An 11,439-nucleotide genomic window follows, 5' to 3' on the forward strand; every position below is an offset into this window, starting at 1 on the left:
TCATGTGGCATGTAAAAGGAGTAGGTTGGTACAGTGGTGGACTCGATGACGGTGATTTCATTCCAATTATCAATGCGGGGAACTGACTGCAGCGATTTCCCTCAAGAGTTTTAACCCCAACATTAAGTGCAACTGCTGATGTTCCGCTTAAAATCACCCAGCAGTATCATACCTTACCTGAGATGGACTGAGTGGTTGCGGATTCTGCTGCGGCTGTTGCATAAAGTGGGACTGTTGAGCAGGGCTCTGAGAGGCTGACTGGTTCTGGGGTGGAGATGTCGTTTGGGACACAGGAGTGGATGACCGCGACAGCCCTGAGCTCGGCTGTTGCGATGATGTCGGGACTGAGCCAGGCGCTGGCTGAGCCTGGCTACTTGGTGTCTGCTGCATAAAGGACTGCGACGGCTGGCCGAATGAGGGTTGTTGCGAGGCCTGTTGATTGAACTGTGAACCCAACTGCAATTATAAAATAGCGGTTACTTTTAGGGTAATGACTTCATATTTAAACAGCATAAAACTAAATCAGATTCAATTCACCTTTAGAACACAATCAAAACTCAAATGATTTCAAATTTAAGATGTACATAATCATATTTCAGTTCTGACCATCGAGAAGTCCATTAGAAAGAAGTTAACAAGTGACCACTGCCTTATCTGGTATGTCCCTATTTCAACCTAGCTGCCATTTACGGTGAGATCATTTTTGTCTCAAGGTTCTTTTTATGGTCACTACATGTGACGCAAAAACCAAGTGCTCTTCTCCTAAAAAACTTTACTAATAGTTGCAAAACTTTGCTGTATAGTTCACTGTGGGGATTATGACAACGTCAACAACATAAAAGCAACTTTTACAATTCTAAAGATGTGGAGGTAAATTTGGCCATATGGAGATTACGGGTACATTTCCTTAATTTCGGAACATTTATTCTGCCCAAGTTGAGATGGAGAGAAGGTGAGGGCTCCAACTTCCTTGTATCCATGGAGACAAGGAGGCAAAGATGAGACGAGACATGCTTCGCCGCAAATCTTGTGCCAGTAAAAATGGTGGTTTACTTGCCATGTCAACGCCTGCATGATTGACAATTTCAGTTTGGAAGGGAGAAATGGGGTACCTACCAAACGGATTATCAATCAGTCCCAACATACGTGATTTTTACCAAGAAGTGGGAGACTTCAGTGGCCTCAGAATTGTGTAATTTGGAGAGGGGAGGGGGATAACATTGCTGCTAACATATCATCACTACGAGAAGACACACAACATAAAAGAATAGAATAAATGGGTTGATATTTTGTACCTTAGCACGTACCTGCTGTCCAAAGGACTGACCAGGCATTTGATTTGGCATCCCGATCTGGCCCGGCCGATTTGGTTGTTGGCCCGGCTGCATCGTGCTTGGGAACCGGGACGAGTTAGCACCTGGATACTGCTGCTGGCCCGGGCCGTAAGGCCCAGGTCCGCCCTGCTGCTGCTGAGGGTAGTTAGGAGGCATCCCGGGGCGTCGTTGGTTTGGGTCGAATATTGGTCGCTGCTGGTAAAAGGGAGAAAGGAGATGACATTAGACGGGGCTTGGTTCGAATGACACGAATTCAGCATAAAGGCCTGGAAAATTTGGACGTAGACTTGCAACACGAATCTCTGAAAATGGCCACTGAAAGAGAAAGTGAAAATGACAGGATTTGGAAACACTGAAATTACGATTTGGGAAGTCCTCTGAAACAAAAATATCCTTGTGTATTCAATCAAATGCTACAAAGACCTGGAATGAAAAACTTTTGAGTGATTGTTCATATGTAAATGTTGTAGAATTATTGCGCCTCTGAAAGGGTTAGGTTTTGCTTGGGTGACCCCCCCCCCCCCCCCAACATCTGTGTAGTAATGCATCAAATATCAAACTCTTTCACCTCCTCCATTTTTGTCTTTGGCCCATTTTGAGGCTGTCGCTGACCTCAATCATGACATTTGACCCTCTGTGACCTTATCTTCTTAGATGTCCTCAACCCCTATGCTGTCACCTTTAACCAATTTCGCAAATACCAATTTTAATCTTGTCAATATTTACATGCAATTTTCAATAATAATCTGTCCATCTGCCTGCAGGTCATCAAATTCAAAATGTATTCAGCTGTTTAGAACATCACCTTAATTTCAATGTCACTGACTGTATAATTGAAAAGTGATGGGAGGTTAAACAGGGCACCGGTGATCACTGAACTCATTAAACACTATTGACAATGCCTATACATCATGAACTTGTGACTGCAGATTCATCAATGATATGGGAAGTGCCTTGCCCAAGATCACAGCCATATTCTTGTGATATGAACTTTAAAAGTTCCCTTCAAATTACAAATGTATTTTTTCAACTCAGCGCAGACCGTGCCACATTTGTCAAACACAAACTGGACGAAACTTCACCACAGATTTCGAGGGCTTATTCTACGATAATGTCCATTTGCCATTTCATCATGAACTTTTTTGGCACTGGGAATATAAAATTTCCATCTGCAACTCTTGCCGAGCCCTGCAGAGAGTCCAAAGAACTCCCTTCACGATCTGCGGCCCTCTAGTTCTGCCTACTGCGCTCAACGTTAGCTCAATTATCAGCAACATTACCAGGACTACCGATTGCCATGGAAACTGGAAGATGCCCTTGGATTACAGGCTCTACACTCTATACGCTCGCTCGTTCGACGTTGAGATAGAACTTGTTGCGGAGTAGAAATGGCAGGCATTGTAGGTTCAAATTTTCGAAGTCATGACTTCGAAACATGGTAAGAGAGGGGCATGACCATGGGATGCTGGCATTTCAATAACTGTGAATCCCTTTACTTTTGCCACCCTATATGATAAGCATAACGGAAGTGGAGCAGGAGCGGCACAATGACCCTTGTAAAGGAGGATGACACAAAGCTCAACCAGCAAGTCATGATGTGCAGTTATCTAGCCCCTCATAAAATCCAATCTGTTTGACTCTATTTATTGACACTGACCCTAGTGACTTCTTTTCAAGGTTACATGGCCTAATGAAGAGTAATATTACGTAACATTATGATACGGTGCCATATGAAATATGAAAAGACCCTATTTTTAGATGAGCCAGAAAAGTAGGCTAAAAATAGGGGCTGAATGACAACAAACCATGGGAGGCACATCCAAGGGGCATCAGAGGCAAGGCTAATCTGACAATAAAGCTCAATTACAGTGCTCAAGGACGACAAGTATCACATAACCATGATGTAAAGCCAAGGCCTACAGCGTATGCATAGGATACAGAGAAAGCCAATAGCAACATAGGATAGGACACCGGTTTATGCCAATTAAGTGTATGGCAATTAACATTGAGAAAGCAAATTTTGGTTCAGTCCTCAGAATTTCAATAGCTGGGCTGATAATGTGAAGCGCTTCGACTTAAAAAATTGAGCAGCGCAGCCGGATTTCATGTACTGAAAGCGCTAAAGAAGCATCATGTTTTACTTTTAAAGAAACCTGCTTCATTCATTGGACAGCAAGCAGAACACTCCAATCTTCTATTATAACTTACTTGATACAAATATGACCACTACCTTTTATGCAAAACACAGGAAAACATATTCAACAGAGAATTCCACCACAGAAAAACAGCCTCATCAGCACTTCCTTTGAAAATAAAAAATTAAATCGCTCAATAAATTCATAATCCTTTGCCTACTCTGTGTCAAAGCCAACAGATGTTTTCACAAAACCAAGTTTTTTCACCATGAAAATGACACGCGCCTTAAAAAATCATGAATAGAATAAAAAGTTTGGTAAATTAACCGCACAAAGGCTAGCAGAACCTGTTGATTAGTCAATTACCCGGGACTTCACACCGGAGCCCCAGGCCAAAAACCAAAATATCACATCCCGTTCCCTCTGACAGACATTTTATTGCTTGAATCTACCTTTTTAAGTTAAATCTATCCAAAGCTGTTATTATCACCCTAGTATCAAAAAGGTTCACAATTTCATTCATAATGATACATTGTTACCAAATTCAATAAGTCACCCCTCACAATACAAAAACATGATAACATTGACAGCTATACTTCCAGGAATTAGGAAAGGCAAAGGAACCATAATCTCCCAAGAGGGATTAGCAGTGAGCAGATGACCTTGACATTGGAGAATAATTTCTAGTAATCACTGCGAGGCAATCGCAACAAATCACTCAGACATGTCAATTGTCAGAGGGGGAAACCGGTATTTCTTGGTTCAATAAGGACAAGTATGAAAACGACAACAAAGAAAAAAATCACGCATAATTGACAGGCACCTGATGGCAATCCAGCTGATTTATATTCTAATAACCAATTTATTTCCTGGATCTGCAAGGTGTCAATAGAATAAGCGCATGGCTATTTAGCATACAGCATGACTGGTGCCAGTGTAAACAAAACTTGAGCAGACGACACTTTGATTGTGGAGATCAATATCGCCACTTGTTGCAGTCCCCACGAGGCTGGACTGAACCTCTCTAAGAGACATCTTGGATGGATAGAAGGGCCATCTTTCAAGCTACACTCTTTTTTATTGTTTCACGCGTGAACACCTAGGTCAGTCTCCAACATGAGGAGGAGAGGTCTGGAAGAGCACTTGATTGTTTTATTATTACTAAGGGAAAAAATATTTTTAAAGCAAGGAGGTATATGATTATGATTATCATGAAGTTTTATGATAGTATGTTCAACTTGCTCAGGTGCTTTTTCCACAGTATCATTAAATCACTATCATCAGCTTATCACTCAGTGGCAAATTAAGTTATCAATTTTCAGCTATTTTTAGCCCCCCCCCCCCCCCATAGTAATCCTCAAAAGTCACGAGGTTCAACATACAAATCAAAATTGATCACCCTTGCCTTGTCACACAGATTGATGAGTGAAGTCCGTCCATTGAGAACTCAAGATATTTACGCCAGCCAATCAAAAGCTGTGACCAAACTACTACAAGTCATCAATCAGCTTCTTACTCCGATATTTTGTGACTGGGCTAGTAAATACTAAACCTTGCAGATGATTGAGTAGACGTCAACAAAGACAATTCGGCTATTGAGTTCAATGACAGTTTTATCCTGAGAGAGATACTATACTCCACTCTCTCATGGGGAATGGGCCAAGAATGCTCAAGTCTGAAACTTGGCACAACATCATGATGGAGTATGGCCAGTAACTGACAGATGCAATGTATTACCAATCATACAATACATTGCTGCTAAAATTAAAATCAACTGACAGCAAATTTCCAGATCACCAGGCCAATGAGTTACATGCATGAATCTGCATCTATTCTTCACCAGACATCGTTGCACAAGCAGTTCCAGGATGTTTGACACAGAAGAAACCTTGTTCCAGCTCAGTAGCATTCTCCTAAGCAGACATAATATTCAGCATAATCTCTCTGCAAGTGTTGGTGTCCCACGTTATGACGTCGAATGACCCAAATCGTTCGTAAGGGGAAGACTAAGAACAAAAGATGCAGGACTTTCCAACTACTATTATAAGCAGGTTGTATAAATAATTTATATGATGATAATGATATTAGGAGACTGTTAAAACATGTAATAAAATAACATCAATGAAACAAATATTTAAAATCAAACATTCTAATTTTTACTCATTACAAATCAAAGAAAAACCCAGACAAAAACCCATACCCCACTTAGCATATTAATGAGATAAAATTCCAACACAAAATAAATCACAAGCAATCATTTAGACCTCGTACCCTGATATTCCCCATCAACAACCAAGCCTAAATCATTTTCCATTATATCACCCTGAACAAGATAAATAAAAGAAATCCTGACAGACGAGATTAATTGATTGCGATGCTTGACAATCGCCATCAGCCAATCAAAAGAGTCCAATAACGTAAATAAGCCAGCTGCTGTCAGATCATTGAATTTTGCCACCAAATTTAAAATTCCAATACACCAAGCATGTTCAGGAAGCCATGTGATCTACACAACAAAAACAAGATACCTTGTTGCGGGGTTATTGAGTGCAGACTAAATCTTATCAGTGGAGAGTGAAAGTAAATAAAGCCTGTTCAGGTAACTGTATGTGCTCCTGAGGCAACAAGGACAATGAGGTAATTACTACCACTTCCTGGAAATGACCATGCTCTGTCAGATCCTAGAAATAAGAAGCCATGTGGACTTCAGAAACTAAACAGAATGATAAAGAGTGAAATGAACTATTGTTTTTTTATTCTACAAAATGCAAAATTTCTTTAATGAAGAGTTGAGTTTTTAATTCTTCATAGCAAACTGACAGCACAATAATGGCCAAATGTAAACAAAACATTGTCTATTTATTTGAAAACAGCGATAAAGAGGACAAAAATCCACATACCTGGTTCCGAAATGCCGGATTGTTGCTCATCCCTGGCTGCATCGGATTCGGATAGTTTCCAGACATTTGTGGTCGCTGTCCTCCCCAGTTTTGTCCACCAGAAAACGACATGTTCGCGACGGTATCGTTATTCATACTGTTCTGTGAACTCACGTAGTCGTTGAAATTTGAATATCTCTGTTGCGACGAACTGGAATTTTGTAGCAACTGGTTTAGAGTCGGTGTGGGTCCTCCTTGTTGCGATATGCTCTGTCCGCTCATGTATCTTTGTTGTGGTCCGTGCGAGTAGTTTGGAGGCATCATATTCATGCCTGCCCCACTCATACCCGGTCTGTTGGGCATCATAGGCCCTTTACTAGATGGAGGATAGCCAGTTCTCATGCCTTGTGGACCAAACTGATTGTAAGGACTGTTCTGCGAGTTGATATCAGCATTTCCTGAACCAGGTCCGCCATGTTGATCTGGCATGTAGTTCCCCCGTACAAAACTGCTATTATAATTAGACATTTGACTACTTGGCATATTTTCATTCATTCTATTAAAACTATCATTAGCTATGTTTTGATCTCCCATATTTTGTGAGAAATCATTCATCTCAGACTTCATAGAAGGGCCGTCTAAATTTGGAGGCACATCGTTCGCGGTCGGTTCAGACTTCATCATGTTTTTCTGTCCACCATCTTGAACTGAATCCATAATGTTGGATTCAGGACCAAGGTTTGGCTCGCTTTTTATCTTCTTATTCACAAGTAAATTATCAGAATGTTCATCTGAGTTCATAGTCGCCATTGTAAAGAATAGCTTACCAGTTTCGCCAGGCGTCGAACTTGTAGATCGGCTCCAGTTTGGCTTAGATCCTGCTCCGTGTTGCTAACAATGACATGGTGAACTCGGAAAATCATGCACACACCCAGAGGCAACCAGTCATAAAATACATAACAGAATCCTTGAAAACCCGAAATATATCATACTTCAATTTCCGAGCCCTTTTCCACACTCTGTACACACGTGATACAAAGATGGGCTAAGTCAGAATAGGGGAAACTTAGGTTGTTGGTAGCATGTTCTTATCATACACTAAGCTATTATATGGAACACATCAATAGCGGGAACACAAGGGCCAGCAGGTTAAATTAATGCGCGAAGTTTATCTATTTTCCGGAGTCCCTAAATGACACTATATCGCACATATATGCAACGGTTTCTAAACAAACAACAACCGGTAGCAAAAACCTTGTATTTCCCTCACATTTTTTATTGTTTTTCGTGATGTAAATACTATTTTGGACTACGTCCTAATGGCGGATGAGGAAGTGTTATAGGTTGTGATGTGTCTGAGGCATTCTTTTCAATTCCGCTTTTTCAATTAGCTGTTACGTTTACCTCCCCCGGATACATTTTATCATAAAAACGTTGATATCGTTTTAAAACAAATGTAACAACTCGTTTCAAGCCTTATCTTCATCATAAGAGTATATTCTTCGTCGGACTGTAGTTTACCGTGTCTACGAACCTCCATGGAAGTATGTAGAATTGATAATGTGTCCACTAGGTGGGAGGTTCACAAGATGACTCAACAGCATTAATTTGCCAGAAGGTTTATTAACTGACGTCACATGCGGGGCAGTGTTATATTACTGAACACGCAATGTATTTGTCCAACACTGGTGAAACGGCTGGGCCAAAGACCGCGAATTTTTGATATCCTCGGTCTTCGACCCTTCCCGAAAAAGAATCCCAGTATCTTGCCCAGATTGTTCAGTAACCCTTTCTGATTTTGTCTCGCGAACTGAATGCGATATTAACTGGCTCTTCCTTCTATAAAGTGCCTTCCCCTGTTAACCGGCATGTGGAGGCACGTTTCTTCTAGCAAACGACAGATGGCAATAATGCATAGGCCCAGTGTCGTCTGCTAAAACTGATTACCAAGCCACATGTTTACGAGGAAACTACTTTTACCTGAGATCAAATCAACAATCGGCGGGAAATTATTTCATACACATTAGCACGTGCTATTGGGATTTCGTTCCTATCAAGTTCCTCAATAGGGTCTCTATAGCCATGGTTCAAATTAAAAAGCCCCAAACTAATGCAAATGTAGATTGATTTCAAGGAAACCTCCATTTTATTTCGAAATGAAAATACATGTACAACATTATTCGATCAATGCTATTGTTTTAAGTGGAATTGGCCACGATTTCCAGTTCTATAATATCAAAAATGATAAGTACCTAAAATGTATAAACCAATACAAGAACAAAAAACCCTCATAATCTAATTGTACTGCCCTATTTCTCAGAGTAATTCCAGTATCTGCCACTGACTGACCCTTGCTCCTGCCCTACATACCCTAAGGACTAAGTGTCGACTCTCACTATAGCACCAGATTCAACTGGGACGTTCGGAGAAGCAGCGCAATGTTCAACCAGATCTCCGACAGAGAGTAGGACAAGAAGGGAAGATGTTCAGTGCGAAGGCCCTCCCACCCATCAACCCACCCGCAACACCCCCACACCACCCCCAACCCCACCCCAACACACACGCGCGCGCCGGAATTTCCCTCGCAAGAGTCGACGTCAGTTTTTTAATCTATTCAACCTTGAAATGTATCTCTTTCCTTTTTTGAAGACACTTTGGGTAATGTGATGTTATTTTTACTCGGTACTCTTAGCTCCTCATCTCAACCGTGGTGGCCTTCGAGATAATCGGCTAGCCTCCTAGCGCTCGGGGCTATTTTGGCGGGAAAAGGCGTGGCCTTGCTGCCACGTGCCGGTGCCGCCGTCTTGAAATATTCCTTGAGGACATAAATTGTGATAGACAGCTATTTTGCCTGATATTAGTCTCTAAACTATGAAAAGTAACTTATGTGTCAGCAACTTAAAGAAACTATAGATTCAGGAACGACGACAAAGTCACAACCAGTTACTTTCGTGAATCGATGAAGATTCGTCGGCCATAACTATGTCTTATAAGCTACATGAAGTTAAGTTAAAAGTTTGACTATGAAACAATATCTTTGTTCTATCTGAAAGGAATACTTCATCTGAAGAAACCAAAAACTGCGCCAATGATTTTGATTCGTTTCAGAAAAACTTTTTGAAGCATCACCTCAACCATGGAGGTACGCGCAAATTCACCCCAACGCTGACGAACCTCGCATTGCAAACCGTTCTATATTGAACCATGCCGAGTTATACTTAGCGTAGTGCTTGGATACATGGCCACATACGAACAGGGATTCGCTCCACACAGTCGAGTCATCGATCCACAAGAAGCGATAAATGCGGGAAGTAGTTTCCACCTGCCCCAACAGATGACGTGGGGCTCAAAGGCCAGGCGCATTGGGCCTCGAGAGACCGCCGCAAAAACGCGCTCACAAAATGAAGCAACGTCAATTTTATCAGTTTAACTCAAAGAAACAGTTAAATATGATTAAGTTAAAGCGAGTGAAACATTAACAAGCATATTTCACGGGGAGTGTGCTGAGTTCCTAGGACAGCGACGCGACAACACACCCGACTATGCAGGTCGGCTGAGTATAGCGTTGTATTTGAGTCTATAATATACTGTGTACAATAAGGTTGGCCCATTTTCATGGGCCTATTTCCATACGATAAGAGGAAAGTTAGAGTTTTTTCCCTACTTTGCTTCAAATATGAGGAACAAACTCCACGCGAAATAATGTCGTGGGGAAAATGAAGAAAAGATAAAGTGTGATCATTGGTTTCATTTTTATTAACCCCCTTTTTATAGGCCTATGCCCATGGCCAAGTTGATCTATAGAAATAACACAATAGATTAAGTACTATGTTCTTTATAATGACTATCTTGCGACTGTAGTCGAAAGGTTAACACAACCACCGTTGACTTGGCTCTGAGGCGCATTATTTTCGGCAGACGACTGACCACACCCTCCAGCACGTGGCGGCCGGGCGGGCGTCGCGTTTCGGCACCAACAATAATGCTATCTACTATGCTCAGTGCCGGTTCAGTCGGGTGACAGTGGACCACATCAGGACGGGTTTGAGCCAAAGACTATCGTATTCTAAAGATTACTCTTCAGTCTTCATGAGAGGACTGACATGACCATCCCGGGATGACCATCCAGACCACCAAGGTTTTTGCCGTTTTTTTACATGAGGCTATATCAAGAACCCCGAGTCCAATAAAGAGTTTAAGATGTGATATGTCGTGCTACGCAACTCGCAACAGTCATTCAAATAAATCTAGGCCGAACCAAAAAAGTAAGAATGTGTCTTGCGCCACCTGTCGAGAAAAATGGAACTGAATTGTACACTGTTCTACAGCGAGTTAAAGTAAGCAAGCGGTATCGGTCGTGATGGCTCCTGTCTGGTGTTATATAGAGCATCTTGTCATTAGCTGAGACGGCTCCTGATCTGGTTTCAAATTTGCATCAGTTGCAACGGCTCCTGCGTCAATTGTGATGGCACCTGAACAGTTTTCGTCTTCTTCTTCCTCATTGCGTTGATCAGGCTCCTGTTGTGCTCGTAATTCTGACCAGTTTTAGAATACCACCTGTTGTGTTTCCTGGTCAAGATAACAGAATAAGTTGTTCATCATGTCACAACCAGAGACAACAAAATAAGGACTTGAGGAGAAAGACTGCAGAAAAAAAGATATAATTGATCAATCAGATGGCAAGTGATGTCATATGGGCATGACCAAATGATATTCTTCACTTAGATGTGAAATTGTCTTTGTCGCATTTAATGTTGTGATGTTAGACAAAGTCACAACCAGAATGGTGGGACAAGTCTACTTTCACAGGTTTGGATGGACACCTAATGTGCAACTCAACACTGTACCTTTTTTTGGTCACAAGCAATTATAGGACCATATCCCAACAGATTGTTGTCCCTATTTGGTTAGTTTTTATCTGGGTAGGTTGTGACATTTGCATTAGATGAGGTGTACCAATGGGTTTTGCCTGTGCCAAAGACCTTGTACTATACGGTTTTCCTTCCTTCTCGTTGGTTAGTTTTTATCTGGGTAGGTTGTGACATTTGCATTAGATGAGGTGTACCAATGGGTTTTGCCTGTGCCAAAGAC

The 11,439-nt window shown here is 41.5% G+C and overlaps 1 protein-coding gene across 9 annotated transcripts in view; it reads right to left on the bottom strand.

The window, feature by feature from the left end:
• LOC135488780 (AT-rich interactive domain-containing protein 1B-like) overlaps positions 1-7,451 on the bottom strand; it is a 36,434-nt gene extending 28,983 nt beyond the window's left edge. For 6 of the 9 annotated variants that reach the window (XM_064773602.1, XM_064773603.1, XM_064773605.1 and 3 more), the window contains exons 1-3: positions 6,370-7,451; positions 1,296-1,529; positions 178-456 (exon numbers count right to left, since the gene is read on the bottom strand). In XM_064773602.1, coding sequence (XP_064629672.1) covers positions 178-456; positions 1,296-1,529; positions 6,370-7,158 — 1,302 coding nt within the window. In that variant the 5' untranslated portion in view covers positions 7,159-7,451. The remainder of the gene's footprint in view (positions 1-177; positions 457-1,295; positions 1,530-6,369) is intronic. The other 3 variants (XM_064773607.1, XM_064773606.1, XM_064773599.1) reach the window with 3 other exon arrangements.
• Positions 7,452-11,439: the final 3,988 nt, after the last annotated feature.

The sequence above is a fragment of the Lineus longissimus genome, chromosome 5 (genome assembly GCF_910592395.1).
Source record: "Lineus longissimus chromosome 5, tnLinLong1.2, whole genome shotgun sequence".
NCBI classification, from domain to species: domain Eukaryota; kingdom Metazoa; phylum Nemertea; class Pilidiophora; order Heteronemertea; family Lineidae; genus Lineus; species Lineus longissimus.